Genomic DNA, 20,504 nt, shown 5'->3' with positions numbered 1-20,504 from the left:
CTCTTTTCCTCCCTTCCTCCTCCCTTCCTGCTTTACTTCCTTCCTTCCTTCTTTCCTTCCTTCCTTCCTTCCTTCCTCCTGTCCTTCCTTGACCTGAGGAACAACAGGAGGGTTGAAAGATTTATGTAGATTTCTTTTCCCCTCAGCATCTGTTCGCCTCAGAGAACCGCGATGACATCATCCGCTGCGCCATCGAACACGCTGGGAACTTCATCGGCATCATGCTGCGGCTGAGGAAGGAGGCGCTGACCTTCGAGGACTTTTTGACAGATCGGTTGGGGAAGTACAGCTCGGACGAGAGCATCACTTCGCTGGCTGAGTTCGTGGTGCAGAAGATCACGCCTCGTCACCCGGTCAGAACGCTCCGCCTCTCGTTATTCTTCTCAGTGACACACTTGTGCCAAAACTTTCACAAAAAATGCATGAATTTAACCCTTTACATACTGTTCATATTCTACAACCTCGCAATTTTGACCCAGTCTAGGAATCCCCATATACCAAATTTTGAACCACAACATCAATATTCAATCTGACTGATCAATAAATAAATCCTGATTAATGGTTTACAAAAAAAAAAACACCTACTCTCACACTATATCATGCACAATATTTAAATCTTTGTGTATTTTGGCCCACTTTAGGGAAAGTTTCAAGGTAAAAGAGTAAGATTTGGGTGTTTCTACAGCTGTCAAATGTCAAAACAGGTAAAATTTGACCCGAATAGTATGTATGGGTTAATTTGTTTGTTTGATAGATCCTAAAATCAATTCATTTAATGTCACCAGGACATCTGTGGAATCTTAAATAAACATAAATATTAATGAAATATAAGTATTTCATGCCTTACTATTAATATAGTGAGACTAAATATACCTTGTGTTATTTCCTTTTTGGTATTTTTCTTTCTTTAGCGGTACATGTGTGGCTTTAGATGTCTCATTAGTGGTGTGAAATTCTTGTAAATAGTTTCTAAGCTAAAAAAAAAAAAAGGTCTCAAATTTACATAATTTTAAATTACAAAACAAACACTTTCTATCACACTATATAGTGCACAATATTTTAATTTTTGTGCATTTTTCAGGGTAAAGGAATAACATTTGGGGTGTTTTTACAGCTGTCAAATGTTAAAACAGGTCAAATTTGACCCAAATAGTATGTAAGGGTTAAAATCAATTCATTTAATGTAACCGGCACATCTCTGGAATTTGAAATAATCATGAATATCAATGAAATATAAACATTTAAGCCATTAGAAATGTTTTGTTTTTTATAGTTATTAGAAAGTCATGCTTCACTGATACTTCTAGTATAGTGATAACAGAGTTTGTAATGCTATGCTATTCATGCCTTACTACTAATATAGTGAGACTAAATATACCTTTAGCGGTACATGTGTGTGATGTCTCATTAGTGGTGTGAAATTCTTGTAAATAGTTTCTAAGCTAAAAAAAAAGGTCTCAAATTCACTTCATTTTAAAGTTTTCAAGATTACAAGTTATACCTTTTTATTGTACTGATTATCAACTCACTCGTATGGTCTGTTAAAAAGGAGAAAAGTATCTTTGTGTAATCAATAATTGGTGACAGCCCACACTGTGATGAATCAAATGATAATTACTTGCTTAATATTTTATCTACAGTCATTAAAAATGCCTAGGAAGTCTAAAATAGCCAGAATCATACACTATCCACAGTCTCTGCTCCTACAGTGTATTTATTACTTTCATATTCATTTCCATCAGTTTTTTGGGAGTCATTTGTTCGTATTATCCCTGATCTTTGTGCTTGCTGTCTGTCTCTTCTCCAGGAGCCTGTGAAGCGTATCCTAGCCCTGACGGAGACATGTCTAGTGGAAAGAGACCCGGCTTCATACAACATAGTCACCATCAAACCCTTCGGAGAGGTGAGAGCTTAATAATTCAAGTTAACACTGAGTCATAGAAATGTCTTTGTTTCATTATGTATGAACTGCATCATGTTAACAGCTCCATCAACACCTGTGTATGTACAATATGAGTAAACTCTCCCTTGGCGTCTTCCTCACCCTTCCTTCAGGTATTTGCTCTCATCTGTGACGCAGACAACCCTCAGGTGTTTACAGTTGAATTCATCAAAGGCCAGATCAGGAAGTTCTCGTCCACAGAAAGGTACACAGACTTTTAATTATGTACCATTTTTGGAAGTATTACCTTATTAACAAAGCTGAGTAATCTGCCCGTCTCCTTGACTCTTTCCTGTTTTTGTGTGCACTCACTTCTACAGCCGATCATTTGTAATGAGTTTAGACTGAGTCTGTTTTGTCCGCGCCCGCCCCCACAGGGACTCTCTGTTAGCCAGCTTACTCGATGGAGTCCGTGCGTCGGGTAACAGGGACGTTTGTGTCAAGATGGCCCCCACGCAGAGAGGGCAGAGATGGGGCCTGCTGAGCATGCCTGTGGACGAGGAGGTGGAGAGTCTGCATCTCAAATTCCTCGCAGCACCTCCGAGTGAGTCAGAAGTCCTTATTGGATGGTATATCATGTTGAAATTGTCTAAAATGTAGGTTTTATTTTTATTTTTTTATTGAAAATGGGATCTACTTTGTGTTTTTTGCCACCACACTAGAAGCTTTAGGGATTAAAATGACACCACTTTGGTCAAAATTGCAATATTTCAACTCTCATTAGATTGGTTTAGGTGAAATTGAAGTTGTGCAGACATTCATGGTCCCCAGAAGTTTAACCTGACTTCTCATCTAGTGCCATTATCAAGCCAAAAAATATCACTTTGTCCCTTTTTTTTATGGCCAAATACCTGCAAATTAAACTAATGACTTTCCCTTCAGCTGCAACTTTGTGATACAAACGTTAGCCGAAACATTATACACCTGCTAAACATCAGCATGCAGGCTTAGTTAGTGTGAGCGTTATTATGTTAAACATTTACTGCACATCGAGCCCTTGTTTGTCCCTTAACTGTATTATCGTTACATATGAATTTGAAAGACCCTTAAGCTTGTTCATCATAAGTATTGAACGTGTCTGTTTCATTCTTTATATTCCACATAAAGTTTATTTATGGACTTAAATGTTCCTTTTTATATGTGTGGATTTCTTGAGTTTATACCAACATCTGGTCAAGATTTCATGTGAATAACCTCATTGGAAATATATTTACTTGAAAAAAAAAAAGTTAAGACATTCAATACTTATTTCCCCCACTGTAAATAATATACTATATAAGGTAAAAAAAAAATTTGAACGCTTTTCTCAAGTTGCAACTTTCTTCATCTAGGCAGCCAGAAAACTACATTTCTTTGCTCTTTTTGTAGAACAAAGGCAACATATTAATGCTTTTACTATTGTATTGTGTATAAATATTGGAAAGTAACATCAATATATAAATATATATATCATTATATAACTGATAAAGTCATTTTCTGGCTACTCTTTTTGTTTAGATCATGTAAAAGAATTGCAACCCTGAAAAATGGTGTAAAAGCTTATTTGTAGTGCAGCAAATACAGTACAGTCTTTAAGGGTGATGGATGAAAGGGAGGTAGAAGGAAGGAAGGAAAGGAGGGAGGAAGGGAAGAAGAAGGAAGGAGGAAGGGAATAAGAAGGAAGGAAGGAAAGAAGGAGGAAGGAGGAAGGGAATAAGAAGGAAGGAAGGAAAGAAGGAGGAAGGAAGGGAAGAAGAAGGAAGCAAGGTAAGGAAGGACGGAGGAAAGAAGGAAGGAAGGAAAGAAGGTAGGAGGGAGGGAGGAAACAAGAAGGGAGGGAAGAAGGAAGGAGAGAAGGAAGGAATGGAGGGAGGGAGGAAGGAAGGAGGAAAGAAGGAAGGAAGGAAGGTAGGATAGAGGGAGGAAAAAAGGAAGGAGGGATAAAGGAAAAGAGGAAGGAAGGAAAGAAGGAACAGTCAAAACAGACAGGGGTCAATTTGACCCAGGAGGACGACACAAAGGTTAATCTTTTCTTCCCTTCTTCTTTTTGCTTTAGATGGAAACTTTGCAGATGCTGTATTTAGATTCAACGCCAACATATCCTACAGCGGAGTGCTGCATGCTGTAACCCAAGACGTGAGTGTGTTCAATCCTCCATATGATTTAAATCTACCTGTCAGTCTGCCAAAGAACTATCCATACTCATTTCCTCATCTTTATCTCTCTCTCTACTTCTCCTTTCTTTCTTTCTCTCTTCAGGGTCTTTTCTCCGAGAACAAAGAGAAGCTCATCAACAACGCGATCCTGGCTCTTCTATCTCAGGAGGCCGAGCTGCCGGCCCTCAACGCCGAGCTAGAGAGTCACTTCCAGGCCATCCGACGCTTGGTGGCCTCCAAAGCCGGCTTCCAGGCTTTCACCCAACTGCCTAAGTGAGTAAGATTAAGCAGCACATCTGTGTGACTCAACATGACCTCCCTCTGTTTTGTATTTCTTTTTTAAAAAGTACATGTATTTTGTTTTGAGCTACTGGTAACAGGCATGCTCTGTCATTCAAGGTCTGGTCAAGGGTCTGGACTCACAGATGGAACGTAAATATGAATCCATACATCTCAGTCTGCCCTTTTGTCTGTCTCCGTTTCTTATCCTCCTCTTTCTTCTCATATAAAGTGTTTTTTTTCTCTTGAGCTTGGCTGTCGATCAAGCCCCCTCTCCTCCTTTTATTCTTCTTCTTCTTCTTCTTTTTATCTGCGTTGTGCTTTCATCTCAGGCTTTGAGACGAGCACTTCAGAAGTGAGGTTATGTCACTTCACTCTGTTCAAGTCGAGCTGTCTGCCTCGATTTATCTTGACCCCCTCCGCTCTTGCCATTTTCATTCTCTCATTTTATTTTTTTTATGTGTGCCTCCATCTCTCTCTCTCTCTCTCTCTCTCCCTCTCTCTCCCTCCCGCTGTATATATATATATATATTGCTCATTGCTCATTTTGTTCTTTGCATTCCTGAATATCTCATATATTCGAGAGCCTTGCGGTCTTTCTGGGTCACTGAGATGTATGAGAGGAACTGTATTTACTGTTTATTCTTTGTTCCTGTGGAGTTGCCAATGAGCCACAATCAGTTTTTTCTCCTGAAAGATTCATTGCTAGAGTAGTTTGATGTTTCCTCTCACGCAACTAAAAGATACAGATCATTATGAATACACACAAAAATGAAAAAACCCCTCCTTTATGACGTTTTGCTTTGGAGTTAAATTAAAGATGTGACAGTTGGTGAGCAGAAGAAATGACAAACTACTCGATAAAGCAATAATTTTTTTTTTGCGTATCCAACCCCAGACCTCTTTAAATGATGATAAGTGATTTATATGATTTATATGCTGCTGGAGCTCTTTTCCTGTGGGGTGTTTTTGGGGGGAGATGTCGGTAAAAAATCTGTGAACGTAATGTTTGTGTGTTCCAGGTTTCGGGAAAAGTTGGGAGTCAAGACGGTAAAAGCTTTAAAAAGGAACAACAACGGTGTGACACACGCTGCTATAGACATGCTCTGTGCCCTCATGTGTGTAAGTGCCACCGAAATATCAACACGAACTAATGGCTCAGTGATAAATAAATAAGGTTTGACAAGATGAGCAATTCAAAAATATCTTAAAAAATAGTTTTAAAAGCAGCTTCAGGTTTGTTAAAATGTACTTTTTGTATTTTTGTTGGTTTGATGTTATTTGAAATGACATTTGCACCATTTTTTACCAAAAGTGAGACTGAATGCTCCTGAAAATGTCAAATGGTGTAACCACAAAAGAATGATAAATATTAAATGTTTTATCCACCTACAGTGTATTTAAGTGGACTTATACTGATCCTTCCTTCCTTCCTTCCTTCCTTCCTTCCTTCCTTCCTTCCGTCCTTCCTTCTGTCCTTCTTCCCTTCCCTCCTTCTCTCCATTCCTTCCTTCCTTCCTTCCTTTCTTCTTTTCCTTCCTTCCTTCCTTCCTTTCTACCTTCCTCCCTTCCTTCCTTCCTTTCCTCCCTCCCTCCTTCTTTCCTTCCCTCCCTTCCTTCTTTCTTTTCCTCCCTCCCTTCCTTCCTTCCTTCCTTCCTTCATTCCTTCGTCCCTTCCTAACTTCCTTCCTTGACTCGAGGACAACAGGAGGGTTAAATAAATGTAAATGTTTCCTGATCTCCATGGTTACCCAGATTAAATGTAATATTTAGAACAATTGTATTCCATTAGCTTTATTTAATATAAAAGTTATAATGTAAGATCATGCCAAACTAGTTGATATGGTGTTTTATTGAGTATTTAGCATTTTAAGCAAGTTGAATTATTTGGTACAAAGTTTTTATGGTTACACCACTTAGACATTTTTACCATAATCCTCTAATATATTCTCTCAAAATGGATTAAAAGCAGAAATTTGATGCTGAGTCCACAAAAAAGAATGTGTGCAAGTTATTCATACGTTTATTTTCACATTTTAACCCCTTTTTAAATTTGATTAAACCACACAAAGAAACGTCATTGACCCAAATACATCATAACATCATTAATCTGCGTCCTTCTCATTGTTTGACTGAGAAGTCCTCTTTCATCTTTCCCTCCAGCCGATGCACGACGACTACGACCTGAGGCAGGAGCAGCTGAACAAGGCCTCTCTGTTGTCCTCTAAGAAGTTCCTGGAAAACCTCCTTGAAAAATTCATCACTAATGTGGTACGAGTCTTTATTATTTTCAGCACGCTGGTTGCAGTTTGAGCTCAGAATAATGAAAAAAAATTAGAGCTACACAAAAGCCTCTTTGTATCATGTCATTGTTTTTAGTATTTATTTAGATTTCTCAAAATCTTATCTCAAATTGTCTTTTTTTTTTTCTTTCCCAGGACCATGGGACAGGAGCTTTGGTTATCAGCTCCTTGCTGGACTTCTTAACGTTTGCCCTCTGCGCCCCCTACAGTGAAACCACTGAGGGTCAGCAGTTTGACATGCTGCTGGAGATGGTGGCCTCCAATGGACGCACGCTGTTCAAACTCTTCCAGGTGGGGAGGATAAGGAGCTAAAAGCACTAGGGGTGGAAATCACAAGTTTCTTCACGATACGATATCACAAAGTCTGCTACAGTATGATTTCAGTTGGATTCGATTCAGGAGGCAGCGATCAATATGAGACGATATCTTACTCTGATTTAACACAATCACTACCATTGATATCAAATCACAAAATATATTAATCACAAGATATTTTTATTTCTGAGCTCCTGTTCACTATAAAGTGCAACATTTTTTTGATATATTGAGCTTTAAAATTTCTACATCCTATAAAAAAACAAAACTGGGCAGACAGACCAACATGCCTGGGGAATTTCAAAATAAAAGCCTTAACGTCTTAAAGATGATGACGTGCATCGATGCCATTGGCTCGTTGATTAGATTATCGATGTAGATTATTGATGTAAATCAGTGTATCTTTTCACCCCTACTAAAAGCTAGGGATATCTTATTCTGATTTAACACTTCCATTCATATCGAATCACAAAATATCATTTGACATTTTTATTTCTGAGCTCCTGTTCACTATAAAGTGCCAAGGGAATTTCAAAATAAAGGCCTTAACGTCTTAAAGATGATGACGTGCATGGATGCTATTGGCTCGTTGATTAGATTATCGATGTACCTACTAAAAGCTAAAGAGTAGACATTGGGAAGCAGCATCATAAAAACCCATTAACCCTTTCAGCCCCTAATAATGATAGTAAAGTAACTGTTGTCCTTATTTCCAGCATCCCTCCATGGCCATCGTTAAGGGAGCTGGTCTGGTGATGAAAGCCATCATAGAGGTAAGTCTTTCAGTGTTGTGAATGTTTATTGAATTGAATGATGACAGTTTGAGGTTTACTGCAATAACAAGCTCCTTATTGTTTGTTAATGTTTAGGAGGGAGACAAGGAAATAGCCACTAAGATGCAAGAGCTGGCGTTGAGTGAAGGAGCTCTACCGAGGCATCTGCACACGTCTTTGTTCACCATCAGCGCCGATCAGAGGATGCTGACCAACAGGTAGCTGCTGGTAGTCTTACCTATGTATCAATCAGACTTATATAAACTTTATAATAATGATAATTAACTGAATTAAATCAACTTTATATAGCACTTTTCTTAACAATGTTACAAAGGGCTTTACAGAAGAAACCCTAATAAGGCAAAGAGGAGCACAGAGATAGAGATAATAGTACATGATGTATAAAATAATAATAATAATAATAATAATGATAATAAAAGGCACAGAAGTAAAACAATAAAAGAATAAGATCAATTTTAACTTGTAAAAACAATAAATGGAACAATTCAAACATTTCCAAAAGCTTTCACAAAGAAAAAAGTTTTAAGAAAAGTTTTAAAAGATTTCTTCGGTTACACTGCATGTAAAAAAAAAAAAAAAAAAGTGAATTAAAATGTACTTATATAGCGCTTTTCATAGACATAAGTCACAAGATTGAATGCCTTTATTGTCACTGCTGTCGCTCATAAAACTGTTTCCATTCACTCTGCTCACACTCACATACACACACATATAAAATAGACTAACTGTTAAATTAAGGTAAAATATGTTAATAAAGCTGTAAAGACAAGTATAGGCAAGGTTATTGCATATTAATCGATGGTGATTCAAGGTGAGATCATTGTTGTGGGGGTGGGAGTTCAGTTCATAAGAAAATGACTCAAAAATGTCCGTCTTCTTCTGTTTCTCAATTAGACAGCTGAGTCGCCATCTGGTGGGACTGTGGACGGCAGAGAACCCCGTTGCCATGAACCTCCTGAAGAGGATACTGGTAAGCCTCCAAAAATCAGCCCAGTTCTGACTTTTTAACAAAAAAATATCTGATTCCTGTCCAACGCTCATGATCGATTTGGTTTATAACGACGGCAATAAGAGGTGCAAAGTACTGGAGGACAGAGTGTGCCAGAGTGTGCCAGAGTGTTTTATTCTTTCTTTGGCAGCTGAGCAACTCTGTTTAAACCTGATACTCATTTTCACTTTGCCTCCTCCTCTCAGCCAACAGGCCTGCTGGCTTACCTGGACAGTCCTGATGCAGTCCCGGAGAAAGACATAGACAGGATGCACGTCCGGGACAACTTGAAAATCGCAACGGTAATCTGAACAAAACTCATCTCAAACTTGTAGAATATGCACGATAAGTCAGTATAAGAGCACTTGAGTCCATGAGAGGTCTTACAGGTGTTATAAAATAGTCTACGGGAATAATTATGCTCTCCCTGTTTCACCCAGTAAATCAGATACATCATTGTTCTTAACCGTCCTGTTGTCCTCGAGTCACGGAAGAAGGGAGGAGGAAGGGAAGAAAGGAAGGGAAGGAGGGAGGAAGGAAGGATGGAAGGAAGGAAAGGAGGGAGGAAGAAAGGGAGGGAAGGAGGGAGGAAGAAAGGATGGAAGGAAGGAAAGGAGGGAGGAAGAAAGGATGGAAGGAAGGAAAGGAGGGAGGAAGGAAGGAAGAAAGGATGGGAACGTGGGAGAAAGGGAGGAAGGGAAGGAGGAAGGAAGAAAGGAAGGAGGGAGGAAAGGAAGGAAGGAAGGAAGGGAAGGAGGAAGGAAGAAAGGAAGGGAAGGAGGGAGGAAAGAAGGAAGGAAGGGAGAAAGGAAGGAAGGGAAGAAGAATGAAGGAAGGATGGAAGGGAGGAAGCAGGAAGGGAGGAAAGGAAGGAAGGGAAGAAGAATGAAGGAAGGATGGAAGGGAGGAAGAAGGAAGGGAGGAAAGGAAGGTAGGAAGGAGGAAGGAAGGGAAGAAGAATGAAGGATGGAAGGGAGGAAGAAGGAAGGGAGGAAAGGAAAGAATGAAGGGAGGGAGGGAGGGAGGGAGAGAGGAAGGAAGGAAAGAAGGACAGAGGAAAGAAGGAAGAAAGGGAAGGAAGGAAGGACAGAAGGAAGTCAAAAGTGACATTTTCAGTTTGATCTTGCTTAGTTTGATACATTGTTGCTTCTTCCTGCAGGATCAGCTCAACCGGAACAAGGTGCCCGAGTGGCAGCGGGTGGCGGGCAAAGCAGCCAAAGAGGTGGAGAAGTTCGCCAAGGAGAAGGCCGACGTAGTCCTGATGCACTGGAGAGATAAGATGGGCATCGCTCAGAAGGAGGTGAGGATTTCATCTCTTTTGCAAAGTGGACTAAGGGGCTGATTTTTATTTTTTATTTTTTTTATTTAACCTGTTATCTATGAGACAAGCTTACCGCTACGGCTGCTGACTTTATCCGCTCAGGTGTCTCTCTCTCTAACAGCTGCTCCTCCTCAGCGCTGCAGAATCCAGAAGCAAGCTTTTAATAATAACACTCTTCTTCTTCCGTTGCTGCAGCTATTTTTTTATTTTGCATGGCGAGCGGTGTCAGCTTGTGCCTGACTTTGAGGAAGCAGTTTAATGTCCGGTTGAAATCACTGTTTTTTTGTTTTTTCTTCTTCTTTCTGTTTTAATCGCTTGCACAATTGTTGAGAATTGAACTAACCCATTTTTTTTCTTCAGCTATAACAGATACTTTCCATCACGTGTGCAGCAGAGTCCATCATTGGTGTTGAATGTGACCATAATGTTGTGTAATGTTAAAGGTGTACGGCCCTGTTTACACCTGCCTCGTACGTCTGGAGCAGTCAGATTAGTTTTTAGTGCAGGATTAACCCTCCTGTCGTCCTCCCGGGTCAAATTGACTGTTCCTTCTTTCCTTCCTTCCTCCCACTTTCGTTAAATTTTCCTTTGTTCTTCACCTCCGTCTATACTTCTTTCCTCACTTCCTTCCAACGTTCCTTGCTTCTTTCCTTCCTTCCGTCCTTCCTTCCTTCCTTCCTTACTCCTTTCCTTCCCCACTCCTTTCCTTCCCCCTTTCCTTCCTCCTTCCCTCCTTACTCCTTTCCTTCCTCCCTCCCTCCTTACTCCTTTCTTTCCTTCCTTCCTTCCTTACTCCTTTTCCTTCCTCCCTCCCTCCTTACTCCTTTCCTTCCTTCCTTATTTTCTTCCTCTCTCCCTTCCTTCCTCCCTCCTTCCTCCTTTCCTTCCTCCTTTCCTTCCTTCCTTCCTTCCTTCCCTCCTTACTCCTTTCCTCCCTCTCTCCTTTCCTTCCTCCCTCCCTCCTTTCCTTCCTCCCTCCCTCCTTTCTTCCTTCCTTCCATCTTCCCTCCCTCCTTACTCCTTTCCTCCCTTCCTTGACCTGAGGACAACAGGAGGCTTCAGAGCTAAGAGCTAATAAAACATTTTCGAGAACAAATAAACAAACTATTCCTACTGTTCAGATTACTCCAACCACGTACATCTGTGCTCCTCTACCTCTCTCTACCAAAAACAAGCACCACATCCTGCATTGATGACGTATTTTCCCGTCAAGTCTTTGTCGCTGAAGCATCATAACACTTTAGCATTTACTCTATCAATCAATCAATTCCACTATCACGGCCTTCGCACCTCAATTCTGTGTTTTTACCCCTTATCTAATCAGGGTTTTATAATACTCATAAGTAGAGTGTCAGCTTCTGGTTTTTGGTAAATTGTGTCTTGAAAAAAAAAAGCCTTGAATCCAGGCCTTTCAGTTGAAGGTTTCTCACTAACCAAGAAACCACTATGAGCTGTATTTTCTGTGTTTTTACATCACACACACACATCTAGCTTTGTAACACTTTGACAGGATAGCACATTCTGTAGTTTCAATGGAGAAATATGAATAAAGCCTCCACTGCTTTCACTCTACTGTCAATCAGTCTTTATTTATATAGCGCCAAATCACAACAGAAGTTATCTCAAGGCACTTTTCACATAGAGCAGGTCTGACCAGTTGGAAAAAATATGTGGTCAAATATGCCCCTAGACCACCTCTGAAAGTGGTTTGGGTGATCGGATCAGATCACAATGAGTCTCGGAGGTTGTTTACAATTGTATTGAGGTGTAAACAGGGCCTTTGTTAGGATGCAAATGTGATGACATGTTGGGATTAAATGTGCAAAAAGTGCATGTAGTAATTAAAAGTAAGGCCCCTATCTTCCTCCCTTCCTCTCTCCTACCTTCCTTCCTTCCTCTCTTCCTTCTTTCCTTTCCTTTCCTCCCTTCCTTCCTTCCTTCCTTCTTCCTCCCTCCCTTCCTTCCTTCCTTCCTTCCTTTCTTCTTCCTCCCTTCCTTCCCCCCTTCCTTCCTCCTTTCCTCCCTTCCCTCCTCTCTTCCTTCCTCCTTTCCTCCCTTCCTCCCTTCCTTCCTTGACTCGAGGACAACAGTAGGGTTAGAAAAACAACCTATAATCTAACCTCACTAGTAACAAGGCTTCCCTTTCTTTCACTCGACTACTACTGGTATTAAATTACCTCAAAATGGCTTAAAATGATCAATTCCATCTTTTTGATTGGCTTGCTTTCACTGAATATCACCAAAATCACAATCACCATTTCACGATTTTACCACACGCTGCATGTCTACTTAACACATGAATCCAGCTAAGAAATATGATTTAGTGATAGTTTTGTATGTCAACCTTAGTACTTAGAGTGACCTGTGACCCTTTTTATTGTTGAGATTCCTGTTTGTTTGACCCAAAGAAACAATAATCTCTCTGTGTTGTCTCTGCCCCACCCTCCCCCTTGTCTTGTGTGGTTTCTCTGCTGTCAAACAAATGCAGCAGGACAGAAATAACCTGGTAAGTAGGACTGACCAATGGGATCCACATATTTTTTTTTTTTTTTTTTTTCACATATCCTCTCTCTCTCTGTCTCTCTTTTTCGAACAAACCATTTTTTCCATTTACCTTTCTTCATGTGGTAACTGTATATTGGGTGCGTTTTTTTAAAAATTCAGCCAAGCAAATGACCTAACAGGAGCTTTAACTGGAATAAAACAGTTCCTCAAATACAAGTTAAACATTTAAATCAGGAGAGTCAAACTCATTTTCATTCAAGGGCCACATACAGAACAATTTGATCTCATGTGGGCCGGATCATTAAAAAGATGGAGGGAGGGAAGAAAGGAAGGAAAAAGGGAAGGAAAAGAAGGAAGGAAGGAAAAAAGAAAGACAGGGAGGAATGAAGGAAGAAAAGGTAGGAGGAATAAAAAAAAGGAAGGAAGGAAAAGAAGACGGGAAGGAAGGAAAAAAGAAAGAAAGGGAAGAAAGAAAGGGAGGAAGGACAGAAGGGAGGACAGATGGAAGGAAGAAAGAAAGGGAGGACAGATGGAAAGAAGGAAGGGTGGGAGGAAGAAAGAAGGAAGGAAAGATGGAAGGAAAGAAGGAAGAAAGAGGGAGGGAGGAAGGAAGGAAAAAAGAAAGAAAGGAAGGAAGGACAGATGGAAAGAAGGAAGGGTGGGAGGAAGAAAGATGGAAGGAAAGAAGGAAGAAAGAGAGGGAGGGAGGAAGGAAGGAAACAAGAAAGAAAGGAAGGAAGGACAGATGGAGGGAAGAAAGGGTAGGAGGAAGGAAGGACGGCAGGAAGGAAAGAAGGAAGAAAGAAAGGTAGAGAGGGAGGACAGATGGAAGGACGTAAGAAAAAAAAAGACAGGAAGGAAAGTGGGCCGGTTTGGACCCCTCGGCGGGCCGGTTCTGGCCCACGAGCCGCATGTTTGACACCCCTGGTTTAAATAATAAATGTTGCTTTGTTTCCTGTTAATAATAGAGTGACATAGTGTCTGTATATATGTTACTCTGTTGCTTTTAGATGCTATCTGTTGCTTTTTACCATCAATAAATAATGACCTGCTTTAGCTTCATTAGCATAAACAGGCTAGAAGTGACCTCTGCTGACCTTTAACAGCACTTTACTACCATTTCATACCAAGCAGGAAATTGCAGCAGTTATTTTATGGCACTAAAGAGAGAAACATGTTTATCTTTCTAGTAGTATCACTTAATCAACTTTACTGTTGTAAGTACAGTAGCCACATCCTGTCTCTCTCAGATCTCAGATTCATGAGAATTGTGATCATGAGTGATTTGAGAAAGACCTGTTTCCTGTTTCGTCTTGCGATGGATTATGGATTACAAAAACGCACCCAATTTTTGGATCCCATCTTGGTTTTTTTTTTTTTTTTTGGTGTTTCATAACCTTATTTTCTATGTTGGTGCTATGATGACATTGTTTTTGGTGTTTGTTTCTTATGTCTTTCATAATTTCTCCATTGTCAAAAAAACAGTTTTGTTATCGTTGTTGGTTTTTTTTACACACTGGTTCCTTTCATTATAATTTCATTGTTGTTTGTTTAAGCTGTCATGTCATGTTGTCCCCATTTTAACTTTTTCCACACCTCTCTTCATGCCATAAGCTGAAAATACAAACAAAAGAACAGCTGATAGTTTTTTTCAACGTTTTTTGTGTCTTTCATTTGATTTCAGAACCCAAATCAAAAGCCCGTCATCCTGAGGAAGAGACGGCAGAGGATAAAGATCGAATCCAACTGGGAGCTTTTCTACTACAGGTACCACACGGCCTTTACACCTCCATTCAAGCTTTTCTTCACCCATTATCTTTTTTTTTTTTTTTTTTTCACTTATTTTTTTATTGATTTTAAGATTAATACACAGAAACAAGGCATAAACTTTTTCTTCACAGACATGTAGACACCAAAAAAAAAAAAAAAACCAATAACCAAGAATAAATTAGAAAATAATAATAATAATAAAATACATAAAAATAATAATAATAATAAAAAAGTAAATAAATAAAAATAATAATAATTAAAAAATAAGTAAATAAATAAAATAATAATAATAATAATAAATAAGTAAATAAATAAAAATAATAATAATAAAAAATAAGTAAATAAATAAAAATAATAATAATTAAAAAATAAGTAAATAAATAAAATAATAATAATAATAATAATAAATAAGTAAATAAATAAAATAATAATAATAATAAAAAATAAGTAAATAGATAAAATAATAATAATAATAAAAATAAGTAAATAAAATAATAATAAAAAAATAAATAATTCAATAAATCAATAAAAAAAAGAACAAATTTGTGACATTGTGTGGGTATTTTTGTCTTAGTTTGTTTTTGTTGTCTATCTACTTTTTCTTTCTTTTTTCTTTTTTTAATTTATTCTTCACCCATTATCTAATCAGGATTTTATTAAACTCAAAAGTACAGAGTCAGCCAGGTTTTTGGGAAGTTGTGTCTTGTTAAAAGTTTTGAATCCAGGCCTTTCAGTTGAAGTTATGAGCCAGTTCTGAACTTTATTAGCTGTATTTTCTACATTTTTACATTACACACATGTCTGGCTAGCACATTCTGTAGTTTCAATAGACAAAAACCTCCTAAAACCTCCTGATTGAATCCTGTTTTTTTTCTGTCTTTTCAAGGTTCCAGCTCGACCACGCACGGTCCAACCTCATCTGGAACCTGAAGACGAGGGAGGAGCTGCGGGACGCGCTGGAGGGGGAGATGCGTGCCTTCGGCGTAGACCGTGAGCTCGGCAGTGCCACCGTCATCTCCTGGAACCACCACGAGTTTGAGGTTCGTGTTCCTGATGAGCTTTCGATCAATTCTAATCAGAAATATGAGCAATAAAACATTTAAATGGCTTGTTATGCTTTAGGACTGTATTGTACAGTAAATTGAAGTCAAATGTCTTCTCGTCTGTGTTTGCAGGTGAAATATGAGTGCCTTTCAGATGAGATAAAGATAGGGGATTATTACCTGCGTCTGCTGCTGGAGGAGGATGAAAACGAGGAGACGAGTATCATCAAGAGATCGTAAGACTACAGTAAATTAAATCACTAACGCACAAACAGTATTATTCAGCCCTGGAGTCTAAAAGATGTTTCCTCCTTTCTGCTCCTATTAGATATGAGTTCTTCAATGAGCTCTACCATCGCTTTCTGCTTACACCCAAAGTCACAATGAAGTGCCTGTGCCTACAGGCGCTAACAATAGTCTACGGGAAATGTTTCGAGGAGATCGGCACCTTCACAGACACGAAATACATCGTGGGCATGCTGGACAGAGTGAGTACAGGCAAAATGTCAATTCATGTGTTCATTTGGGGGTTTTTTTTGGGGCTTTTTTTTTTTACTAATTTGGGATTGCTTTTCTGTGATTACAGTGTACAGACAAACTGGAAAGAGACAGACTCATCCTCTTCCTTAACAAACTGATTCTCAACAGGGTAAGTAAATCAAATCATCTGTTTTCTGTTATTATTGCATGATCATTACTCACCCTTTTTTTCACTTGTTGAATATTTTTTTCTTTTTTTTTTGCTTTGTAGAAAAATGTGAAGGAGGTGATGGACTCGAATGGAGTGCGTATCCTGGTGGACCTGCTCACTTTGGCCCACCTGCACACCAGCAGAGCCACTGTGCCGCTGCAGGTAAACGCACGGCTGTAGCTTCTGATCTTATATCAACATATATCCCACATGTTTACCTTTACAATCACTCTTCCTATAGTTTACACCTCTAAACAGGATTGACTTAAAGCACGTGTTGTCCTTGAGTTGAAGAAGGAAGGAAAGGAGGGAAGAGGGAAGGAAGGAAGGAAGGAAGGAAGAGAGGAAAGGAAAGAAGAAAGGAAGGAAGGAAAGGAGGAAAGAAAGAGGGAGGGAGAAAGGAAAAGAGGAAGGAAGGAAAGAAGGAAGTGAGGAAGGTCGGGGGGAGGAAAGAAAGAGAGGAGTGAGTGAGGAAAGGAGGGAAGGAAAGAAGGAGGGAGGGAGGAAGGAAGGACGGACAGACAGAAGGGAGGGAGGAAGGAAGGAAGTGAGGAAGGTAGGGGGAGGAAAGAAAGAGAGAGTGAGTGAGGAAAGAAGGAAGGGAGGAAGGAAAGGAAGCGAGGGAGGGAGGAAAGAAAGAAGTGAGGAAGGTAGGGGGGAGGAAAGAAAGAGAGGAGTGAGTGAGGAGGGGAGGAAGGAAAGGAAGGAAGGGAGGGAGGAAAGAAGGAACAGTCAAAACAGACGGGGTCAATTTGACCCGGGAAGACGACACGAAGGTTAAAGCACATGTTGCATGAGACTAACTACTAACTTTCTGTAAAGAAAAAAAAGGGGGCAAATCTATAGTAAATATCCTTTTAGACATTTTAAATCTATAAGCCACTGATGAGAATTAATTTAACATTAACCCATATGTTCAAATCTTACATTCAGGGACTGCATTTGATTAATATTGTCCACAGTGTCAAATGGAAGTCTGCTTAATTTCCACAGAGCAATGTTTTGGAAGCATCACCTGACATGAAGAGGGAGAGTGAGAAGGAGTGGTACTTCGGTAACGCGGACAAGGAAAGAAGAGGACCTTTCAGTTTTGAGGAGGTATGTGACCATCGGCAATACTGCACTTTTCACTGTTAAATTAATCAGTTTGAAAATAGAGTTTAATGTAAAATCCTGCAAACAACAGATCCTCAAAATGGAATAAAAGGGAATAAATATGGCCTTATAATGTGATAATTAGCTGGATGCATTTAGTAATCATTCTGTAATTATGAATTTGACTTAATGTGGAAGAAATGCTTATTTTTATCAATGTCTAAGGATCACATTATTCCAGTGATGGCAGTAACCTTCTCTGTGTCTCTTGCATTAGCTGCAGTTCATTTACATGTGTTTTTATGCACTTTTTTAACCACAGATGCAGGAGTTTTGGAACACAGGTGTGCTGACAGCAAAGACGCGCTGCTGGGCTCAGGGGATGGACGGCTGGCGCCCCCTGCAGGCCATCCCCCAGCTGAAATGGTGCCTCCTGGCCACAGGACAGGCAGTGATGAACGAGTCTGACCTGGCTACACTAATCCTTAACATGCTCATCACCATGTGCTCGTACTACCCAAGCAGGTGGGGGCCGCACAAAATATCTATGTGGCTGTTTTCTTTTATGTATTAGTGTAATTCTTTTTTTCTGGCAAACAATTTTATTATGTGTTTTCATTTTGAGGGATTGTGAAGCTTTTAGAGCATGACTTTAACACACTTCTTTATCCACTTATTCCCCAGGGATCAAGATAATTCCATTATCCGTCCTTTGCCTAAGATAAAGAGGATGATCAGTGACAATGCTTGCCTCCCTCACATTGTCCAGGTATTGTATAGTTTCAATCTGATTTGAGTGCTTTTAAATTGTTTGCCATAGCACCTGTGGTTGATTTAAAATTAAATAAAACTAAATTACCTTTTGTTTGGCTCCCCCTTTTTTCCTCCATTGTTCTCTCTCCTAGCTGCTGTTGACCTTTGACCCCATCCTGGTGGAAAAAGTCGCCAACGTCTTGTACCTGGTGATGCAGGATAACCCTAATCTGCAGCGCCTCTACTTAACGGGAATCTTCTTCTTCATCATGATGTACACGGGCTCCAATGTGCTTCCTGTAGCAAGGTGAAAACACAAACATACAAACATGCCAAAGATATCAGCAGAAAATGTTAAAATGTGGTTATGTTTGAGTTATTTTGTCTTTGAATTGTCAAGAAGAAAAAAAATTAAATTAAAATTGGCACAGATAAGGGGTTTAGGTATGTATAGTGTTAATATTGACTTTTCTGACAACTCTGTAGGTTCCTGAAGTACACACACCTGAAGCAAGCCTTCAAATCAGAGGAGGTAAAGTTGGTTTATTTTACACCCACATTTCTACCATAAATATTACACCTGGTTACGGACAATGAGGTTTGATTGTTGTGCTCTGTGGTCTAAGGGTCAGGACATAGTGCAGCGTAGTGTTCTGGGACCAGTGCTGCCTGAAGCCATGGTGTGTTATCTGGAGAACTACGAGGCCGAGCGCTTCTCTGAAATCTTCCTCGGAGAATTCGACACACCTGAGGCCATCTGGAGCAGCGAGATGAGGTAGGAAGGACAAATTCATCTGATTTGAGAGTGAGATTGTGCTGCATCTGGTTTAATGGGATTTTAATTGAATGTAATTGTGTTTCAGGCGATTGATGATTGAGAAGATAGCTGCCCACATCGCTGACTTTAGCCCCAGGCTGCAGAGCAACACTCGGGCGCTCTATCAATACTGCCCCATCCCCGTCATCAGCTTCCCTCAGCTGGACAACGAGCTCTTCTGCAACATCTACTACCTCAGACATCTGTGTGACACCACCCGCTTCCCCAACTGGCCGATTCGAGATGCTGTATGTCTCTTTTTTTCAAAATGATGTTATCTTTATTAATCAATACCCTGCTTGTGTTTTTCCTAAATTGGGCTTCTTTTAACATTGTGACGCATCTCCACCATCACTTTTACTTCCTTCTTCCTTTCTTTCCTTCTTCCTTCCTCCCTTCCTCCCTCCTTTCCTTCCTTCTTCCTCCCTCCCTCCACCCCTCCCTCCTTCCCTCCCCCTCCATTCCTTCTTTCTTCCTCCCTTCCTCCCTCCTTTCCTCCCTTCCATCCTTCCTCCCTCCCTCCTTTCCTTCTTTCTTCCTCCCTTCCTCCCTCCCTCCTTTCCTTCTTTCTTCCTCCCTTCCTTCCTCCTTTCCTTCCTTCTTCCTCCCTTCCTTCCTTCCTTCTTCCTCCCTTCCTTCCTCCCTCCCTCCCTCCCTCCCTCCTTCCCTCCTTCCCTTCCTCGCTTCCTCCCTCCTTTCCTTCCTTCTTCCCCCCTTCCTCCATCCCTCCCTCCCCCTCCTTTCCTTCTTTCTTCCTCCCTTCCTCCCTCCTTTCCTTCCTTCTTCCTCCCTTCCATCCTTCCTCCCTCCCTCCTTTCCTTCCTTCTTCCTCCTTTCCTCCCTTCTTTCTCCCTTCCTTCTTCCTATTCGAGATGCTGTATGTCTCTTTTTTTTAAATTATATTATCTTTATTAATCAATTTTCCTAAGTTGGGCTTCTTTTAACATTGTGACACATCTCCACCACCTCTTGTACTCTACAGGTGAAGCTGCTAAAAGACACTCTTGAAGCCTGGAAGAGGGAGGTGGAGAAGAAGCCTCCCTCTATGTCTGTAGATGATGCCTATGAAGTCCTCAACCTCCCCAAAGGACAGGGGCAGTGAGTGGTGTTTAATTATTTATGACTCATTATTACCCCTCTTGGATAATGAATCAACTTTAATGATTAGTAGCAATAAACATGAGCTAGACGGCTATTTAGACGTGGGTGGGATGTTTCAGATACATTATTTATCTATCAGACATGTTGATTTAAAAAAAAAAAAAAAAAATTGAATTAAATATGTCTTTCTGTTTGGTGTTTTTATCTTCAGGCACGAGGAGAGCAAAATCAGGAAAGCTTACTTCAGACTGGCGCAGAAGTACCATCCTGACAAGAACCCAGAGGGCAGGGTGTGTAGTTATGATCATTACTTAACATCACATGTGTTACCTCAGCGCTTTAAGAGTATCAACATGTTTTGATATTAACTTTCTCTGTATCTTTCAGGACATGTTTGAGAAAGTGAACAAAGCCTACGAGTTCCTCTGTACAAAGTCTGCACGTATCATTGACGGGCCCGACCCAGAAAACATCATCCTCATCCTCAAAACTCAGAGCATCCTCTTTAATCGACACAAAGAAGGTATGAAGACTGATCAACTTCCTTTCTTTCTTTTTTTTTTCTATTCATCTTTCACTGCCAGCAACAAGTTTATGCAACAAGTTCTGAATTATTACAGTAATAAATGGAATGATAATAATAATCAATTAA

General features: G+C 40.0%; 1 protein-coding gene across 1 annotated transcript in view; it reads left to right on the top strand.

Annotated features, from left to right (window-relative positions):
• LOC128382841 (dnaJ homolog subfamily C member 13-like) overlaps window positions 1-20,504 on the top strand; it is a 37,520-nt gene that overhangs the window by 5,591 nt on the left and 11,425 nt on the right. Inside the window, exons 4-34 of the mRNA XM_053342838.1 lie at window positions 147-353; window positions 1,808-1,903; window positions 2,056-2,147; window positions 2,320-2,486; window positions 3,978-4,057; window positions 4,181-4,350; window positions 5,379-5,478; window positions 6,520-6,627; window positions 6,795-6,950; window positions 7,691-7,747; window positions 7,844-7,965; window positions 8,663-8,738; window positions 8,963-9,058; window positions 9,916-10,056; window positions 12,566-12,583; window positions 14,267-14,349; window positions 15,239-15,392; window positions 15,528-15,631; window positions 15,724-15,883; window positions 15,982-16,044; window positions 16,147-16,248; window positions 17,080-17,184; window positions 17,504-17,706; window positions 17,866-17,950; window positions 18,087-18,241; window positions 18,421-18,466; window positions 18,561-18,709; window positions 18,798-18,999; window positions 19,734-19,849; window positions 20,064-20,142; window positions 20,240-20,375. Coding sequence (XP_053198813.1) covers window positions 147-353; window positions 1,808-1,903; window positions 2,056-2,147; window positions 2,320-2,486; window positions 3,978-4,057; window positions 4,181-4,350; window positions 5,379-5,478; window positions 6,520-6,627; window positions 6,795-6,950; window positions 7,691-7,747; window positions 7,844-7,965; window positions 8,663-8,738; window positions 8,963-9,058; window positions 9,916-10,056; window positions 12,566-12,583; window positions 14,267-14,349; window positions 15,239-15,392; window positions 15,528-15,631; window positions 15,724-15,883; window positions 15,982-16,044; window positions 16,147-16,248; window positions 17,080-17,184; window positions 17,504-17,706; window positions 17,866-17,950; window positions 18,087-18,241; window positions 18,421-18,466; window positions 18,561-18,709; window positions 18,798-18,999; window positions 19,734-19,849; window positions 20,064-20,142; window positions 20,240-20,375 — 3,628 coding nt within the window. The remainder of the gene's footprint in view (window positions 1-146; window positions 354-1,807; window positions 1,904-2,055; window positions 2,148-2,319; window positions 2,487-3,977; window positions 4,058-4,180; window positions 4,351-5,378; window positions 5,479-6,519; window positions 6,628-6,794; window positions 6,951-7,690; window positions 7,748-7,843; window positions 7,966-8,662; window positions 8,739-8,962; window positions 9,059-9,915; window positions 10,057-12,565; window positions 12,584-14,266; window positions 14,350-15,238; window positions 15,393-15,527; window positions 15,632-15,723; window positions 15,884-15,981; window positions 16,045-16,146; window positions 16,249-17,079; window positions 17,185-17,503; window positions 17,707-17,865; window positions 17,951-18,086; window positions 18,242-18,420; window positions 18,467-18,560; window positions 18,710-18,797; window positions 19,000-19,733; window positions 19,850-20,063; window positions 20,143-20,239; window positions 20,376-20,504) is intronic.

The sequence above is a fragment of the Scomber japonicus genome, chromosome 21 (assembly GCF_027409825.1).
Source record: "Scomber japonicus isolate fScoJap1 chromosome 21, fScoJap1.pri, whole genome shotgun sequence".
NCBI classification, from domain to species: Eukaryota; Metazoa; Chordata; class Actinopteri; order Scombriformes; family Scombridae; genus Scomber; species Scomber japonicus.
The sequence above is the reverse complement of the archived record's forward strand: the minus strand, read 5'-3'. Positions and strand labels throughout refer to the sequence as shown.